Consider the following 19,730-nt stretch of genomic DNA (forward strand, 5'->3'; position numbering starts at 1 on the left):
TATTGTTTTCAATGAAAATATCCAGCGATGATAATACTGTAAATTAGATTTTTAAGTTAACTGATATACTTACATTATAATTATAAAGGAGTAATAGCAGTTGTTCGCCACCAGGGGGCGGAGTCAGCGGATACTTTTACACAAACAACACGAAACGCGCATGCGCATCAGCTGTGGCGACAGATTCGTGGCAGAGTGGGGGGGGAAAGGCAGTAAAACACGGAGGTGACTTCTTCTTCTTCGGTTGTCCCCGATAGACTTCTTCCTCGTTGCGGTCCCGGTATACTTCTTCTTGTTCTTGTTCTTCTTCTTCTTCTTCTTCTACCGTCCCCGGTAGAGCGCGATGGCCGGCACCGCGCTGAAGAGGCTCATGGCGGAGTATAAACGTGAGTGGTCCGCTGCACCGGACTACATTCAGGAAACGGCACATTTAGTGTCGCTCGCGCATTTCAACACAGATCGAAGCTGCTGAAAGAACACTTTAGAAACGTGAACTGCAACGATGTTTGTTGATGACGTCATCGGAGAGCTATATATATGGAGCTGGTTATGGCTGCTACTTTAGCTAGGAGCTAATGTCTGTGAGCTAGTGTCTGTGAGCTAGTGTCTGTGGCCTAGTGTCTGTGAGCTAGTGTCTGTGAGCTAGTGTCTGTGAGCTAGTGTCTGTGAACTAGTGTCTGTGAGCTAGTGTCTGTGAGCTAGTGTCTGTGAACTAGTGTCTGTGAGCTAGTGTCTGTGAGCTAGTGTCTGTGAGCTAGTGTCTGTGAGCTAGTGTCTGTGAGCTAGTGTCTGTGAACTAGTGTCTGTGAGCTAGTGTCTGTGAGCTAGTGTCTGTGAGCTAGTGTCTGTGAGCTAGTGTCTGTGAGCTAGTGTCTGTGAGCTAGTGTCTGTGAACTAGTGTCTGTGAGCTAGTGTCTGTGAGCTAGTGTCTGTGGACTAGTGTCTGTGAGCTAGTGTCTGTGAACTAGTGTCTGTGAGCTAGTGTCTGTGAGCTAGTGTCTGTGAGCTAGTGTCTGTGAGCTAGTGTCTGTGAGCTAGTGTCTGTGAGCTAGTGTATGTGAGCTAGTGTCTGTGGACTAGTGTCTGTGAGCTAGTGTCTGTGAACTAGTGTCTGTGAGCTAGTGTCTGTGAACTAGTGTATGTGAGCTAGTGTATGTGAGCTAGTGTCTGTGGACTAGTGTCTGTGAGCTAGTGTCTGTGAACTAGTGTCTGTGAACTAGTGTCTGTGAGCTAGTGTCTGTGAGCTAGTGTCTGTGAGCTAGTGTCTGTGAGCTAGTGTCTGTGAGCTAGTGTCTGTGAGCTAGTGTCTGTGAACTAGTGTCTGTGAGCTAGTGTCTGTGAACTAGTGTCTGTGAGCTAGTGTCTGTGGGCTAGTGTCTGTGAGCTAGTGTCTGTGAGCTAGTGTCTGTGAACTAGTGTCTGTGAGCTAGTGTCTGTGGACTAGTGTAGGGCGGCTTTAGCTCAGTGGGGTAAGAGGGCCGTCCTTCAGTGGCCCTGTGGGTTCAATCCAGTGTCTCCCATTAGCTGCAGTCTGTATCCTTGAGCAAGGCACTGAACCCCTTAAGTAACTAAGGAGAGATGGTTAAATGCGAGAGAAAATTCCCTCCCTTGAGGAAAATAAGTGTATATTTTATGTGAGCTAGTGTCTGTGAGCTAGTGTCTGTGAGCTAGTGTCTGTGAGCTAGTGTCTGTGAACTTGTGTCTGTGAGCTAGTGTCTGTGAACTTGTGTCTGTGAGCTAGTGTCTGTGGGCTAGTGTCTGTGGGCTAGTGTCTGTGAGCTAGTGTCTGTGAGCTAGTGTCTGTGAACTAGTGTCTGTGAGCTAGTGTCTGTGAACTTGTGTCTGTGAGCTAGTGTCTGTGGGCTAGTGTCTGTGGGCTAGTGTCTGTGAGCTAGTGTCTGTGGGCTAGTGTCTGTGGGCTAGTGTCTGTGAGCTAGTGTCTGTGAACTAGTGTCTGTGAACTAATGTATGTGAACTAATGTCTCACAGACACTAGTTTGGAGCTAACACACTAGCTGGGATCTAACGGACACTAGCTTGTAATCACAGCTAACGTAGCAGCCATAACTAGCTCCGTATCTCTCTGACGAAGTCATCAACAAACATCGACTTGTGACCGGTAGTGTTAAAGTATTCTTTAAGCAGCATCAATCTCCTCAACTGACGCTGGCTCAGACACCGAGCTAACAAACGGCTAATGTCTGTGAGCTAGCAGACATTAGACTGTTAGCTCAGTGTTTGTTCGCTAGTGTTTACACAACAACACAATCACCGTTTACATGTAGCCAGAGGTCAGAGGTCACTGTAGGGTGACATCATGCTAACCTGTGTGTTTGTGTTCCAGAGCTCACACTCAACCCACCCGAGGGCATCGTAGCAGGTGAGACCTGTTCTACCTGCGATGACATCATCTTTAAATGTCTTCAATGTTGGTTTGAAGTGTTCTATGAATAAAACATCACATTTTAAAGGGTTTCAGTTTTATTTCATGAGTATTGGTTCTGCTGCCCCCTGTGGACTAAAGTGGTAGTGTTGGTTCTGCTGCCCCCTGTGGACTAAAGTGGTAGTGTTGGTTCTGGTGCCCCCTGTGGACTAAAGTGGTAGTGTTGGTTCTGGTGCCCCCTGTGGACTAAAGTGGTAGTGTTGGTTCTGATGCCCCCTGTGGACTAAAGCGGTAGTGTTGGTTCTGGCGCCCCCTGTGGACTAAAGTGGTAGTGTTGGTTCTGGTGCCCCCTGTGGACTAAAGTGGTAGTGTTGGTTCTGGTGACCCCTGTGGACTAAAGTGGTAGTGTTGGTTCTGGTGCCCCTGTGGACTAAAGTGGTAGTGTTGGTTCTGGTGCCCCTGTGGACTAAAGTGGTAGTGTTGGTTCTGGTGCCCCTGTGGACTAAAGTGGTAGTGTTGGTTCTGGTGCCCCTGTGGACTAAAGTGGTAGTGTTGGTTCTGGTGCCCCTGTGGACTAAAGTGGTAGTGTTGGTTCTGGTGCCCCTGTGGACTAAAGTGGTAGTGTTGGTTCTGGTGCCCCTGTGGACTAAAGTGGTAGTGTTGGTTCTGGTGCCCCTGTGGACTATAGTGGTATTGTTGGTTCTGATGCCCCTGTGGACTAAAGTGGTAGTGTTGGTTCTGGTGCCCCCTGTGGACTAAAGTGGTAGTGTTGGTTCTGGTGCCCCCTGTGGACTAAAGTGGTAGTGTTGGTTCTGGTGCCCCCTGTGGACTAAAGTGGTAGTGTTGGTTCTGGTGCCCCCTGTGGACTAAAGTGGTAGTGTTGGTTCTGCTGCCCCCTGTGGACTAAAGTGGTAGTGTTGGTTCTGCCCCCTGTGGACTAAAGTGGTAGTGTTGGTTCTGGTGCCCCCTGTGGACTAAAGTGGTAGTGTTGGTTCTGGTGCCCCCCTGTGGACTAAAGTGGTAGTGTTGGTTCTGGTTCCCCCCTGTGGACTAAAGTGGTAGTGTTGGTTCTGGTGCCCCCTGTGGACTACAGTGGTAGTGTTGGTTCTGGTTCCCTCGTGGACCAAAGTGGTAGTGTTGGTTCTGGTTCCCCTGTGGACTAAAGTGGTAGTGTTGGTTCTGGTTCCCCTGTGGACTAAAGTGGTAGTGTTGGTTATGGTGCCCCCTGTGGACTAAAGTGGTAGTGTTGGTTCTGGTGCCCCTGTGGACTAAAGTGGTAGTGTTGGTTCTGGTGCCCCTGTGGACTAAAGTGGTAGTGTTGGTTCTGGTGCCCCTGTGGACTAAAGTGGTAGTGTTGGTTCTGGTGCCCCTGTGGACTAAAGTGGTAGTGTTGGTTCTGGTGCCCCTGTGGACTAAAGTGGTAGTGTTGGTTCTGGTGCCCCTGTGGACTAAAGTGGTAGTGTTGGTTCTGGTGCCCCTGTGGACTAAAGTGGTAGTGTTGGTTCTGGCGCCCCTGTGGACTAAAGTGGTAGTGTTGGTTCTGGTGCCCCTGTGGACTAAAGTGGTAGTGTTGGTTCTGGTGCCCCTGTGGACTAAAGTGGTAGTGTTGGTTCTGGTGCCCCTGTGGACTAAAGTGGTAGTGTTGGTTCTGGTGCCCCTGTGGACTAAAGTGGTAGTGTTGGTTCTGGTGCCCCTGTGGACTAAAGTGGTAGTGTTGGTTCTGGTGCCCCCTGTGGACTAAAGAGTTTGGGTTGGTTCTGGAGCGCGCTGTGGACTAAAGTGGTACCGTTGGTTCTGGTGCACCCTGTGGGCTAAAGCGGTAGTGTTGGTTCTGGGCCCCTGTGGACTAAAGTGGTAGTGTTGGTTCTGGTGGCCCCTGTGGTCTGAAGTGGTAGTGTTGGTTCTGCCCCCTGTGGACTAAAGTGGTAGTGTTGGTTCTGGCGCCCCCTGTGGACTAAAGTGGTAGTGTTGGTTCTGGCCCCCTGTGGACTAAAGTGGTAGTGTTGGTTCTGATGCCCCCTGTGGACTAAAGTGGTAGTGTTGGTTCTGGTGCCCCCTGTGGTCTAAAGTGGTAGTGTTGGTTCTGGTGCCCCTGTGGACTAAAGTGGTAGTGTTGGTTCTGGTGCCCCTGTGGACTAAAGTGGTTGTGTTGGTTCTGATGCCCCTGTGGACTAAAGTGGTAGTGTTGGTTCTGGTGCCCCTGTGGACTAAAGTGGTAGTGTTGGTTCTGGTGCCCCTGTGGACTAAAGTGGTAGTGTTGGTTCTGGTGCCCCTGTGGACTAAAGTGGTAGTGTTGGTTCTGGTGCCCCTGTGGACTAAAGTGGTAGTGTTGGTTCTGGTGCCCCTGTGGACTAAAGTGGTAGTGTTGGTTCTGGTGCCCCTGTGGACTAAAGTGGTAGTGTTGGTTCTGGTGCCCCCTGTGGACTAAAGTGGTAGTGTTGGTTATGGAGCCCCCTGTGGACTAAAGTGGTAGTGTTGGTTCTGGTGCCCCCTGTGGACTAAAGTGGTAGTGTTGGTGCTGTCGCCCCCTGTGGACTAAAGTGGTAGTGTTGGTTCTGGCGCCCCCTGTGGACTAAAGTGGTAGTGTTGGTTCTGGCGCCCCCTGTGGACTAAAGCGGTAGTGTTGGTTCTGGTGCCCCCTGTGGACTAAAGTGGTAGTGTTGGTTCTGGTGCCCCCTGTGGACTAAAGTGGTAGTGTTGGTTATGGCGCCCCCTGTGGACTAAAGTGGTAGTGTTGGTTATGGAGCCCCCTGTGGACTAAAGTGGTAGTGTTTCTGTACTGGTGTTTGTTAAGCTTTACATATTTAGTGTTTTGTGTTGTTCCAGATGAATAAAATGTAAAAAGCTTCTCACTCAGTGACCCGGTTTGTTTCTGCAGGTCCAGCCAACGAGGAGAACTTCTTTGAGTGGGAGGCGCTCATCATGTGAGTACAGGTCCACCTGGTCGCCCTGGAGACTATCGGCGTTTCTCAATCAGCGTACTTGTGCGTACTTTCCTCTCCTCGTGTCTCGTCATCAGTCTCAGCCCGAGTACATGTTCACATTAAAAGTTCGCTTCTCGCAAAGCACGGTCAAAATGCCCGGATGTGACTTGATCCTCCCACTTTACCCAGAATGCATCAGAGGAGACTTGTGCGTCCCAGAATGCATTTCACCGGAAACAGTAGCGGAGGAGAAAATAAACTGACAGTTGACTTTTTATAAATACTACTGTTGTTGAGTCACGGAATGTAATTTTAGAATGTTTTGTTTATTTGACTGTAAAAAATAATTTACAGTGACTAATTAGAGTAAACCCAGGAGCAAGAACAGCTGATGTGGTGACGTCGACAAGTCAGCTGCTGCTCCAATCACAGAAAGACCGTCCTCCGGAGTCTGGACTCCCAAGACCAGACTCCAAAAGAACACAAGTCTGTCCTCGTGTACTTTGAATTGAGAAATGCTGAGAATGTCTGTTCACCTGTTTATGTTAAAGAGAGCTGCCAGCAGGGGGCGCTACTCCCCCACAGACCAGCAGGGGGCTTGTGGACAGTCAGTTGTAGACGAGAAGCAACAAGTTCATTGATCTCAAGTTATAGATCAGTTTTCTCTTCCCTAAAGAACCCAATGGACTGAGAACCACTAGAACCCCCTCTGTTCGCTGAAGAACCAGTAGAACCCAATGGGCTGTTGGAACTTCTGTTCCCTCAAGACACCAGTGGACTGATAACCACTAGAACCTTCTCTTTCCCTAAAGAACCCAACGGACTGAGAACCAGCAGAACCCCTCTGTTCCCTACACATTGTTAGCTGAGCGCTGATCCAACTTCATTCAGAAAACAAGTTCAAGTTGTTTTTTCGTCTTTTGGAGAAATCACTCAACTTGAATTCGGACTTGTTCTCACATCGTGTTGTTTCTGAATCTGTTTGTTGTCATTCGGGTTTCATATCACGGAAGTCTCTAGAGGTTGTGAACCCAGACGGGTTCCTGCGGTTGTTTAGAACGTTGGCGTGCCAGCAGCTTCAGGCGGCCCTTCAATTTAACCGTGTGACCTCATCCACGCCACATCCCATAATTACCTGAGACGGCAATCGGGTGAAGCTCCCGTCAGACTCCCCGAGGAACCCAACATGTCCTAAAGGACGGCTACACACAGCTGTGACCTCCCAAAGGAACCATAGATTATCTTCAAGGACCACTAGAACCCCCTTTTGACCACAAACCCATGTAAAGAACTATTGAAAGAGCTACTAGAACCTCTGTGGGGACCGATGAAACCACTGAAAGGATCGCTAGATCTTCACCAAGGATCCTTAGAACCTCCTAAAGGTAGGCTAGAACCATCTAAAGAGCTGCTGGAACCTCCTAAAGGTAGGCTAGAACCATCTAAAGAACTCCTAGAACTAGAGATGCTCCGATCAGGTTTTTTGGTGCCGATCACCGAAATCAGTATCTGCCGATCCGATAATACCAATCACGGTGTTGATTGAAGCATTCTATTTATTGTGTAGCATCATTGCCTCGGACTATGAGGAAATAAATATATAAAGCACCTCAAACATTAAAGAAATTACCTTTTTTCTTTAAACATTTAGGACTTTAAATTTGAAAAATCTCTTAATTGCGACAGTAAATATGTTTGATTGCCAGGCTAGGGGAAGTCGGGGGGGTCACATAACACATCTATTCTGGCGCCCTGATGGCGCCGGCCGTGCCGCCGCCGTGTTTTTTGTTTTTTTTGTTTTTTGTTGTTTTTCTTTTTTGTCAGATGCTCTCTTCACCAGAGAAGAGCTCATAGATCACATATGAAACATCTTCAGCGGATTTATTTCCAACGTTTTAACTTCTGTGGAGTTACTGGACATTCTTGTAAAGGTGTGCTCACCTTCGCCACGCGGTGAGACGCCCGGAGAGGAAGCGCTCAGGGCGCTTATGCGGCTACGGAAACGGGATCTCGTACAGCGCTGCCGGGCATATTTCTCTCCAACGTCCGCTCACTGTGCAACAAACTGGACGAACTCCAGCTGCTGGTGGGGAGAGACAGAGACTTCTCCTCATCCTCCGTCCTGTGCTTTACGGAATCATGGCTTAGTGGATCGATACCAGACTCTGCGCTCCAGCTCGCTGGCTTCCAGCTGTTCCGAGCGGACCGGGACACGGAGCTCTCCGGAAAAGCAAAGGGTGGAGGAATCTGCTTTTACCTCAACAACGGCTGGTGCAACGACGTAACGGTGATCCTACAGCACTGTTCGACGGACCTGGAATCTTTATCATTCACTGCAAACCCTTCTACTCCCCACGTGAGTTCGCTTCATTCATCCTGGCCGGAGTTTACATGCCGCCGCAGGGGAACGTGCACGAGGCACAGCGGACCCTCGCTGAACAGATACGGTGTGTGGAGCGGACCTTCCCGGACTCTTTAGTTATTGTACTGGGATTTTAACAAAGGAAACCTCAGCCACGAACTCCCTAAATATAGACAGTTAATTAAATGCCCTACTAGAGAGAAGAGCATTCTGGACCACTGCTACACAACAATCAGCAGGGCCTATCACGCCGTCCCTCGAGCTGCACTGGGAAACTCTGACCACATCATGGTTCATCTGATTCCCTCATACAGGCAGAGACTAAAGCTCTGCAAACCTGTGGTGAGGAAGTTCAAGAAGTGGACCAGTGAGGCTCTAGAGGATCTACGGGCGTGCTTGGACTGTACTGACTGGGATGTCTTCAGGACTGCTACCAACAGCCTGGATGAGTACACAGAGGCTGTAACTTCCTACATCAGCTTCTGTGAGGACAGCTGTATTCCATCCAGCTCCAGGGTGAGTTATAACAACGACAAACCCTGGTTCACAGCGGAGCTCAGGAAGCTAAGACTGCAGAAGGACCAGGCATTCAGGAGTGGGGACAAGGACCTGTACACAGAGTCCAAATACAGGTTTAGCAAGGCGGTGAGAGATGCTAACGTCTGTACTCTGAGAAACTGCAACAGCAGCTCTCAGCAAACGACTCTGCTTCTGTCTGGAGAGGGCTCAGGCAGATCACCAACTACAAGCCCAAATCACCCCACTCCATGAACAATGTGCTTCTGGCAGACGAGCTAAATGAGTTCTACTGCCGCTTTGAAAGACAATGGAGCAGTCCTGAGACCATCCCCCACAGCCCCATCAACAAGCCACAGACCATCAGCCCACCCTCCCCCAGCCCATCAGGGGCTCACACCTCTGGAGCACCCTCCATCAACTCAGCGACGACCCTCGTCATCCTGGAGAGAGCCGTCAACAGGCTGTTTAAAAAGCAGCGGGCCCGGACTCCGTCTCCCCCTCCACCCTGAAGCACTGTGCTGACCAGCTGTCTCCGGTGTTCACCGACATCTTCAACACCTCCCTGGAGACATGCCACGTTCCAGCCTGCTTCAAGGCCTCCACCATCATCCTCGTCCCCAAAAACCCAAGATCACAGGACTCAATGACTACAGGCCCGTCGCCCTGACCTCTGTGGTCATGAAGTCCTTTGAACGCTTGGTCCTGTCACACCTCAAGACCATCACCGACCCACTCCTGGACCCCCTGCAGTTCGCCTACAGAGCCAACAGGTCTGTAGACGATGCAGTCAACATGGCCCTTCACTACATCCTCCAGCATCTGGACTCCCCAGGAACCTACGCCAGGATCCTGTTTGTGGACTTCAGCTCTGCTTTCAATACAATCATCGCGTCCCTGCTGCAGGACAAGCTCTCCCAGCTGCACGTGCCCGACTCCACCTGCAGGTGGATCACAGACTTCCTGACCGACAGGAAGCAGCACGTGAGGCTGGGGAAACACATCTCAGGCTCCCGGACCACCAGCACGGGTTCCCCAAGGCTGTGTTCTCTCCCTCTGCTGTTCTCCTGTACACCAACAGCTGCACCTCCAGTCACCAGTCCGTCAAGCTCCTAAAGTTCGCGGATGACACCACCCTCATTGGACTCATCTCTGGTGGGGACGAGACCGCCTACAGGTGGGAGACTGACCACCTGGTGACCTGGTGCAGCCAGAACAACCTGGAGCTCAACGCTCTAAAGACAGTGGAGATGGTTGTGGATTTCAGGAGGAATGCAGCCCCACCCCCCCTCTCATCCTGTGTGACTCCCCCGTCGACGCTGTGGAGTCCTACCGCTTCCTGGGCTCCATCATCTCCCAGGACCTCAAGTGGGAGCTGAACATCGGCTCCATCACCAAGAAGGCCCAGCAGAGGATGTTCTTCCTGAGGCAGCTGAGGAAATTAAACCTGCCAGGGAGAATGATGGTACAATTCTACACGGCCATCGTTGAGTCCATCATCTGCTCCTCCATCACCGTCTGGCACCCTGCAGCCACAGCCAAAGACAAGCGCAGGCTGCAGAGCATCATCCGCTCGGCCGAGAGGGTTATCGGTTGCAATCTGCCTTCCTCCAGGTCCTGTTCACTTCCAGGTCACTGAAGCGGGCCAAAAGATTGTCGCTGACCCTCCCACCCTGGACACTCCTGTTCGAGTCCCTCCTCGGGAGGAGGCTGCGTCCATCATGACCAAGACCACCCGCCACACCAAAAGCTTTTTCCCGGCGGTCGGGCTCATCAATGGACCCGGGACTGACTGACTGTCACCCCCAGGACTACCACCTCTTCTTCCACCTTCCTCTCTCCTCCTTCTTCCCGCTCCTTCCTCTTCCTCCTCCTCCTCACTCCTCCTCCCTCCTCCTTCTTCTTCCCTCCTCCACACACGTCACTTTAACATGCACTTTAACTAAAACACACCACTTGAAGCACACACCCAAACACTTCACATTATTTGTTGTCTTTCTGTCGTGTTGATTGTTGTTTGTTTGTCATGTCCAAAATGTTGCACCTTCCACCAAAAAAAAATCCTCGTTTGTTTGTGAAAACATTCCTGGCAATAAAACTGATTCTGATTCTGATTCTGATCTGCATCAGTCGTTGCCTGGGACTCTGAGGGAAAACATATCTAGAGCGCCTCAAACATTTAAAAAATGACCGATTTCTTTAAACATTTAGGAATTTTACTTTGAAAAATGTCCTAATTGATACATTAAAATTGATTTGCCAGTGTAGGGGACTTCAGATATGTATGGAACACATCTGCATCATTCATTTCCTGGAACTCTTGGGGAAATCTATATACAGGACTTTTTTTAACACACAAATCTGACTTTTTATAAACTCTTCCTTGGTAAAGTAAAAATGTTTTAATGTTAGCAGAATTTAAGCTAAATCTCAAACGATCTATAAAGATACTAAATCAGTTCATTGTTTACTTTTATATGTTAGTGTATGATTTGTCGACATCTTATTTTGAAAAACCGATGTCACGTGAATTCTTCCGCTAACTTTATCAAAACCCTCGCGCGCTCCCGATCGAATGTGTTTACCGTGAACATCAGTCTATAGGGGCAGACATGTGAGAGTCGGCTGAGTTGACCGCAGTGATATAACTCGGGGGACGGGGACGCCGCTCGGTGCGTGAGGATCCCCTCGTTGACCTCTGACCTCTGCCGGCCCTCGCCAGGCGCATTGTCTCCGTTGCGATGCGCCGCGACTGAAACTCTGATAGTCGTTCTCGCAGATTTTATGTCATCTGATCGGCCAAGTTTGATCGGCCTATCAAAACTGATAATGGGAATATCGGCCGATATGGATCGGCGCCGATCAGATCGGAGCATCCCTAACTAGAACCTCCTAAAGATAGGCTAGCACTATCTAAAGAGCTGCTAGAACCTCCTAAAGGTAGGCTAGAACCATCTAAAGAGCTGCTAGAACCTCCTAAAGGTAGGCTAGAACCATCTAAAGAGCTGCTAGAACCATCTAAAGAGCTGCTAGAACCTCCTAAAGGTAGGCTAGCACTATCTAAAGAGCTGCTAGAACCTCCTAAAGGTAGGCTAGCACCATCTAAAGAGCTGCTAGAACCATCTAAAGAGCTGCTAGAACCATCTAAAGAGCTGCTAGAACCATCTAAAGAGCTGCTAGAACCTCCTAAAGGTAGGCTAGCACTATCTAAAGAGCTGCTAGAACCTCCTAAAGGTAGGCTAGAACCATCTAAAGAGCTGCTAGAACCATCTAAAGAGCTGCTAGAACCTCCTAAAGGTAGGCTAGAACCATCTAAAGAGCTGCTAGAACCTCCTAAAGGTAGGCTAGCACTATCTAAAGAGCTGCTAGAACCTCCTAAAGGTATGCTAGAACCATCTAAAGAGCTGCTAGAACCTCCTAAAGGTAGGCTAGCACTATCTAAAGAGCTGCTAGAACCTCCTAAAGGTAGGCTAGAACCATCTAAAGAGCTGCTAGAACCTCCTAAAGGTAGGCTAGAACCATCTAAAGAGCTGCTAGAACCTCCTAAAGGTATGCTAGAACCATCTAAAGAGCTGCTAGAACCTCCTAAAGGTAGGCTAGAACCATCTAAAGAGCTGCTGGAACATCCTAAAGGTAGGCTAGCACCATCTAAAGAGCTGCTAGAACCTCCTAAAGGTAGGCTAGCACTATCTAAAGAGCTTCTAGAACCTCCTAAAGGTAGGCTAGAACCATCTAAAGAGCTGCTAGAACCTCCTAAAGGTAGGTTAGCACCATCTAAAGAGCTGCTAGAACCTCCTAAAGGTAGGCTAGCACTATCTAAAGAGCTTCTAGAACCTCCTAAAGGTAGGCTAGAACCATCTAAAGAGCTGCTAGAACCTCCTAAAGGTAGGCTAGCACCATCTAAAGAGCTTCTAGAACCTCCTAAAGGTAGGCTAGCACCATCTAAAGAGCTGCTAGAACCTCCTAAAGGTAGGCTAGCACCATCTAAAGAGCTGCTAGAACCTCCTCCATGCTGTGTATTACGGTTTTGTGGCTCTCCTGAGCGGTTCGGTTCTGGACATTAAGAACCCCCCAGGGTTCTAACCCGGTTCTCTTGTGTTTCAGGGGTCCTCAGGATACCTGTTTTGAAGGAGGCGTGTTCCCAGCCGTGCTCAGCTTCCCGTCCGACTATCCTCTCAGTCCTCCGAAGATGAGGTTCACCTGCGACATGTTCCACCCCAACAGTAAGTGGTCACGTGACCTCAAACCCGTTAGCTCGCCGTTAGCGAGCTGTCATTAGCGCTGTGATTACTGGACTGAGCGATGATGTCACGGTCTGAGCACGCTCCGTCCTGATTAGAGGACGGGACCCCCTCATCATCATCACAGACGGCAGTGTGGCCCTCAGATGATCCTCCACCCACAGCAGCAGATGAAGATGAAACAGAGCGGATACTTTATATTCTTGAAGTACCTCCATGACAGGAAGCTGATCTCAGCTGATAACACCCTCAGGTCCTCTGATCTCTCTGCTCCTCAGAGGACAAACACAGTTCAGAGAGAAAGGCGTCTTTGCTTTAGAACTCAACCACACTGAGTGGTTCTGGACCGCAGAGCGCCACTTCCTGTTTGATGCTAACCACTTCCTCCTCCCGTAGTCTACGCGGACGGCCGGGTGTGCATCTCCATCCTTCACGCGCCAGGAGACGACCCCATGGGCTACGAGAGCAGCGCGGAGCGCTGGAGTCCAGTCCAGAGCGTGGAGAAGATCCTGCTGTCTGTAGTCAGCATGCTGGCAGGTACGTTACCCATCATGCTTCACTTCATTCAGCATGCTGGCAGGTACGTTACCCATCATGCTTCACTTCATTCAGCATGCTGGCAGGTACATTACCCATCATAATAACATTCAATTTTAATAAATAATAATAATATTCAATTTTTATATAGCGCTTTTCTAAATACCCAAAGTCGCTTTACAGTCCAGAGTCCAGTAGTCATACACACAGTCATCCCGGTGGTGGTGGAGCTACATCAGTAGCCACAGCTGCCCTGGGGCAGACTGACAGAAGCGTGGCAGCCAATCAGCGCCTACGGCCCCTCCCCCACCACCAACATACATTCACATCATGCTTCACTTCATTCAGTATGCTAGCAGGTACATTACCCATCATGCTTCACTTCATTGAGCTTGACTAATGCCTGTTTCCTTGTGTTTCTCCCCCCCCTCAGAGCCCAACGATGAGAGCGGGGCCAATGTGGACGCCTCTAAGATGTGGCGTGAGGACCGGGAGCAGTTCTACAAGCTGGCCCAGAACGTGGTGCGCAAGTCTCTGGGTCTCTAGAGCCGCGCCGGGTGCTTCAGGAACACCCGGGGAGCGACACCCGACACCCGACACCACGCAGGAGGAGGATCTATTCCCCGATGGACTTCAGTCAGGAGCAACGCAAAACTTCAAATTTAAGAGGGGAGAAGAAGAAAAGCCTCTGACATCATCGGTGGGGCTGCCAGCTTCTTCTTCATTATTATTGTTACAGGACATTTGGTTAATTTAACACTAATCAATATAAATAGAATATTATAAATTGACCAATAGAGAATTCTAAAGGTTGTCTTGTAGGAAGTCAGTGAGGTGAAGGACGACCCTTTCACAATAAAACTTCATCACGGAGTTCAGAGAATCTGCGGTCAGTGTTTTACTGATTATTAAACATGTTTTCATTTCAGAGTACTGAGAGTACTGAGAGTACTCTCAGTACTCCGAGTACTCTCAGTACTCCGAGTACTCGGAGTACACAGACTTGTATTTAAACTCAACATGTCAGAGTACCGGGACGTTTTGGGTTTAGATGCAACGGAGGATGTGCCGATGCTTCCTGCTGCTGTCGTCTGATCAGCTGGTTTTATTGTGGTGGAGGAGATGAAGATGATGATGATGATCAGGAGCTCCTTCAGCTTCTCTCAGTTGGACTTAATGCACTTTATCTGAAGGTTCAGAGGAGCTTGTTTTTAGTGGCGCTGGACGTGCCCGTCTGCTCTTAAAGGTACAGGCGACAGTTTCTTTTAATTTGTCTTTTATTTTGAAAGAATAAACTGAGTGGAAAAGAACACAGTGTCTGATTCTCACTTATTGATCACTAACTCCAACAGGAACAGGACTACGAGGTCACAGTGAGACGAGTTTATCCTACTGCAGGAACAGTACTAGGACAACAGACTGGAAACTACAGCTGAGGCTCATGGGTAATGTAGTATCCAGAGAGCGCAGCAGCTTGAATACCTCACGTGTGTGTGAGAGAGAATGATAGAGTGAGACTGTGTACTTCCTGTCTCGACTTGCCTCCAACAAAAACACCATAAAAGAAGAAACACAGACGGGCCATTAGTGAGTGTTTACACAGATACTGTTATGTGTGAGTGAGACGCACACATCAGCTGCTGTATTCATAGGATGTTATTATGATCTGAAACTGAACATAAAGAATATTCAGTGTTCTGACCGGTGGTCACCAGCAGGTGGCGCTGTGCTCCCTGAGGCTCAAAACCCACAGACTGATCCACTAAGTGACATCAAGACAACGACCCCCCCCCCCCCCAAGGCCCCCCTCCCCTCTCTTCTCTATGTAAATGAGGGCGAGCGAGCCCGCCCCGCTGCCGGTGAACCTCTCTCTCCTCAGTCTCACCTGGTCAGTCTGCAGCAGCAGCAGCGGACAGAGGACCTCTTCATCAGCCTGGAGGGTCGATCAGATTCTTACTGGATGAAGAAGTTTTGTTCTTATTTTAATTATTATATTCTGGGGAGAAAAAGCTGAGTTCTGGTTCGGTCCGGGAGGTTTCAGGACATGGTCCAGAAGAAGTTCTCCACCGGAGCCCGAGCTGGTCCAGGATCAGACCCGCCGGCTGGATGACCTCTGACCTCTGAACCAGGTTTGATTCTTCATTTGAACAGAAGCAGCTTCAGTTGAGACCTTCAGGGTCCAGGTGTCCTTCCAGTCCTGGACCTTTAACTCCCCACCGGATCCATTGATGACCGGCTCTGGTTTGAATTCTTTCGATTATTGATTATTGATTATTCTACAGATCTTCTGAAGATTTCATCTGATGCCTCTGGTTTCTGTCCTCTTTAAAGGGGGCGTGTCCTAATCCGTCTTTAAAGGGGGCGTGTCCTCACTAAGCGTCTCCTTCATCTTTTATTGCTTTATGAATCACTTCCTTGAGATGATATTTGATACTTTAAATATGTGTTGTATGTATTTAACTAACGGATGATCACATGACCTCATTGTTTATTTTGTCATGTGATTTAGCACAAAACCTGTGGAAAGAAAATGCATCAAATTAATCATCAGGTTCACATCTGTTTACCTGTAGTCCCTCCTAAAGACCTGGAGTCCCCTTTAAAGACCCACTGTCCCCCCTAAAGACCTGGAGTCCCCTTTAAAGACCCACTCCCCCCCTAAAGACCTGGAGTCCCCTTTAAAGACCCACTCCCCCCCTAAAGACCCCTGGTGTGTCTCTCAGGGTTAAAAGGTGAAGGATCCGGTCCTGGTGCGCAGCTGGAAGATGGACCGGTGAGGCGGAATCGAACCCGCGTCGTGGCATGATGTTAGCGTGCCGCTCCCTGCTGCTCACCTGGCTGATGCTCACCGCCGGAGTCCGGAGCCAGAGACCCTGTACAGGTACGAGGACCAAGAAGAGTCAATGTTATCATTGAAAGACAAGTTTAGCCTAACTTAGCACAAAGACTGTAAATGGGTGGAAAGTGTTAGCAGAGCTCAACCAAAGCCCCAAAGCAGCAGTGCTTACACTAAACCTAGTTTACATATTAAAGTTATGATTTTATTAAAAAGTATAAAAACAGAATTGGAGAACTGGGTTTACCAAAACATTGTTCAATAAAAATGTGTTTTATTTTCTGAGATTATTTTCACCCAGTAGGCTAGGCCTACCCAGAAGCTAAACCAGAAGCTAAACCAGAAGCTAACCAAGAAGCTAACCCAGAAGCTAACTCAGAAGCTAACCCAGTCGCTAACTCATAAGATAACCCAGAAGCTAACCCAGAAACTAACCCAGTCGCTAACTCATAAAATAACCCAGAAGCTAACCCAGAAGCTAACCAAGAAGCTAACTCAGAATCTAACCCAGAAGCTAACTCAGAAGCTAACCCAGAAGCTAACTCAGAAGCTAACCCAGTAGCTAACTCATAAGCTAACCAAGAAGCTAACCCAGAAGCTAACTCAGAAGCTAACTCAGAAGCTAACTCATAAACTAACCCAGAAGCTAACTCAGAAGCTAACCAATAAGCTAACCAGAAGCTAACCAATAAGCTAACTCATAAGCTAACCCAGAAGCTAACTCAGAAGCTAACCAATAAGCTAACTCATAAGCTAACCAAGAAGCTAACTCAGAAGCTAACTCATAAACTAACCCAGAAGCTAACTCAGAAGCTAACCAATAAGCTAACCAGAAGCTAACCCAGAAGCTAACCAATAAGCTAACCAGAAGCTAACCAATAAGCTAACCCATAAGCTAACCCAGAAGCTAACTCAGAAGCTAACCAATAAGCTAACCCAGAAGCTAACTCAGAAGCTAACCAGAAGCTAACCCAGGAACAGGGAGATGGCAGACAGACAACATCTTCTGAACAGAACAAGAAAAGTGTCGTTGGAATTCAATATTTATGAGATACTTTATTTTTTACTATCTTATGTAATAATGTAAAGTATAAATATAAAGTATTTCTAAAGTTACGTTTTCCTGAAACCTCAGAATGCACCTTCCAACAAGCTTTCAGCTTTACCTGTCACTTACTGGACAGCTGCACATAAAGAGGAACACTCAGCGAGCATCACAGGCTGCGTCTCCTCCATTGGTTGATTGGTTGATTGATTGATTGATTGATTTGTTTGATTGATTTGATTGATTGGTTGATTGATTGATTTGTTTGATTGATTGATTTGTCCTCTCAGTAAACTCAGTATGAGGTCGCTGAGTTTCATTTGTTTTACATGTCTCTGAGCTGCTTTATGCTTCTTTGAAATGTGAGATCAGTTTCTGTGCATGTCGTCCCCTCCCTCCATTCATCCTCATTCATCCTCATTCATCCTCCATTGATCTCCCGGCGGCAACAGAACACACAGACGGCCTCAGAGGAGCTTAAAGGGGAATTCCAGGAAAAAATAACAGATGTTGCCGTCAGTTTGGAGAGATTAAAGGCCCTCTACGTCGCCTTACACACTGAACCCTGTACACCTGTATACTTGTATACCTGTATACTAGTATACCTGTATATTTGTATAATGTACTGAATTCATTGTGACAATCTTTTCATCACAAGATGATGGCTCCGTAGGCGTGTTTCTGAACCAGGAGTTCTTGTTCCCTCTTCAGACCTGCTGCCTCTCGACCTGCTGGCCAGAGCCCTGCCACCCCCAGGACAAGCCCCGCCCCCACAGGTAGTACAGGTGGGGGGAATGGTGGGTGATGAAAAAGAGAGGGATGAATGATTGATGGATAAACAATTGATCAATCAGATCCAGATGGTTCAGTCCAAAGGATCCAGAGGTCTCCGATTGGTCGGCGCCGTGACGTCAGCGCTGAGTTTCCCCGCCTCTCAAATCTTCAGCAACTGTGACTACTTCCCTGCCGAGTTCTCATTGGTCGCCACCATCAAGACGCGGAGCCTGGCACAGAAGGTGAACCAGTAGGACCGAGTAGAACCGATTACGGTCTGGTTCAAAATGGTCTCACCTGTCGCGCTCTCTGTTCCAGAGGAGCGAGTACATCTTCTCTGTCGTGGAGGAGGCATCTGATTCGCTGCTGCTCGGACTGCGCGTCTCCGAGAACCGCCTCCACTTCCTAGCCACGCCCCCTGGCGTCGGTGGGCGGAGCCGGCTGAGCTTTAAGGACGTTGGACTGGACGATAACCGCTGGCACACGGTGGTGTTGGCCGTCACCGGACCGTACGCCACGCTGACCATCGACTGTGGACTTCCTCTTGAGCTGTGAGTCCCCGTCAGACCACTTCAGACCGGTTCAGACCGGTTCAGCTGAGTCCAGTTCAGCTTCGTTTGGAATCGAACTGGTTTCCTGTCTCCCAGTAAACAGGTCCAGTCGTTCCCAGGCGCTCTGAGTACCAGAGGGTCCAGGTTCTTCATCGGCAGCAGGAGGAGGTTGAGGGGCCGCTTCTCTGTGAGTCTGTATTCAGGATCAGGACCCCTTCAGGGTCTTCACCCGAGTGCATCCACACACCTGAAAACATGTTTACTTCCTGTCTGTGTTCAGGGTCTACTGCGTCAGCTGGTTCTTCTTCCTGGTTCAGACGCAACGCCCAGACTGTGCCCGACCTCTGACCCCGGCCTGGCTGAGCTGTCTGTCCCCCAGGTCCTAAAGTCCACCCCTCTACAGCCCGAGGGCCATGACGCGGTTTACCCGTACGGTGAGGAGGAGCTTTTATTGTGAAGGCTAACTTAGTTTTGGTTGACATGGTGTGACGTGGTTGTTGGTTGTGTCCATTGAGACTAACTTATTGATTGGTTGCTGCGTCAAACATGTTCAAGGGAAACCCGGATCAGAACCAGTCGACCGGCTGTGATGGTATCAGGGCTTCAGTAACCTGAGCTGCTTCCTGTGTGTGTGTGTGTGTGTGTGTGTGTGTGTGTGTGTGTGTGTGTGTGTGTGTGTGTGTGTGTGTGTGTGTGTGTGTGTGTGTGTGTGTGTGTGTGTGTGTGTGTGTGTGTGTGTGTGATTGACAGGGTCTACCCTGCTGTTTGATGTGTGTTTCCAACATAACAGGTGCTGCCTACCTGCTGAAGGTGTGTTCTTGTTCTTGTTCTCGTTCCAGTTGTTTTACTTTGGAATTAAAACTATGTTTCACTTCAGTGGATTTTAGAGGATCAGTTTTGAGTCGAGCTTAGCCTAGCTTAGCACAAGAGGAAAGCATGGATTGGTAGCTAGCATAGCATCTTTGTGCTTTATTGGATTATTGTGTCTTATCATGACGCAGAACTGATCTGAAACATCTGAAGAGGAGAGACTGGGTTTCTCTAAGTGTATATGTGAGAGTCATGATGTCATGCTAACAGACAGAGGCTAAAGCTAACAGGTCATGATGTCATGCTAACAGACAGAGGCTAAAGCTAACAGGTCATGAAGTCATGCTAGCAGCCTGAGGCTAAAGCTAACAGCTCATGATGTCACGCTAGCAGTCTGAGGCTAAAGCTAACAGGTCATGATGTCATGCTAACAGACAGAGGCTAACGTAACAGGTCATGATGTCATGCTAGGAGCCTGAGGCTAAAGCTAACAGGTCATGATGTCATGCTAACCAGAAGGTGTTACCAGAAGGTGTTACTAGAAGGTGTTCCTAGAAGGTGTTACCAGGAGGTGTTACTAGAAGGTGTTACCAGAAGGTGTTTCTAGAAGGTGTTACCAGGAGGTGTTACTAGAAGGTGTTACCAGGAGGTGTTACTAGAAGGTGTTACCAGAAGGTGTTTCTAGAAGGTGTTACTAGAAGGTGTTACCAGGAGGTGTTACTAGAAGGTGTTACTAGAAGGTGTTACTAGA

The 19,730-nt window shown here is 48.8% G+C and overlaps 2 protein-coding genes across 2 annotated transcripts in view; both read left to right on the plus strand.

Moving 5' to 3' along the window:
• Positions 1-131: 131 nt before the first annotated feature.
• ube2g2 (ubiquitin-conjugating enzyme E2G 2 (UBC7 homolog, yeast)) lies at positions 132-14,273 on the plus strand. The gene is made up of 6 exons (XM_056432675.1): positions 132-386; positions 2,345-2,380; positions 5,262-5,307; positions 12,290-12,408; positions 12,823-12,963; positions 13,397-14,273. The coding sequence occupies exons 1-6, from the start codon at positions 344-346 to the stop codon at positions 13,507-13,509; spliced, it is 498 nt and encodes a 165-aa protein (XP_056288650.1). The 5' UTR covers positions 132-343; the 3' UTR covers positions 13,510-14,273.
• Positions 14,274-15,747: 1,474 nt separating this feature from the next.
• Positions 15,748-19,730, plus strand: part of tspearb (thrombospondin-type laminin G domain and EAR repeats b) — a 28,723-nt gene continuing 24,740 nt past the window's right edge. Inside the window, exons 1-6 of the mRNA XM_056432700.1 lie at positions 15,748-15,844; positions 17,556-17,620; positions 17,699-17,860; positions 17,937-18,169; positions 18,266-18,356; positions 18,450-18,603. Of these exons, the coding sequence (XP_056288675.1) occupies positions 15,766-15,844; positions 17,556-17,620; positions 17,699-17,860; positions 17,937-18,169; positions 18,266-18,356; positions 18,450-18,603 (784 nt within the window). The 5' untranslated portion in view covers positions 15,748-15,765. The remainder of the gene's footprint in view (positions 15,845-17,555; positions 17,621-17,698; positions 17,861-17,936; positions 18,170-18,265; positions 18,357-18,449; positions 18,604-19,730) is intronic.

Source organism: Pseudoliparis swirei, chromosome 2 (assembly GCF_029220125.1).
Source record: "Pseudoliparis swirei isolate HS2019 ecotype Mariana Trench chromosome 2, NWPU_hadal_v1, whole genome shotgun sequence".
NCBI classification, from domain to species: domain Eukaryota; kingdom Metazoa; phylum Chordata; class Actinopteri; order Perciformes; family Liparidae; genus Pseudoliparis; species Pseudoliparis swirei.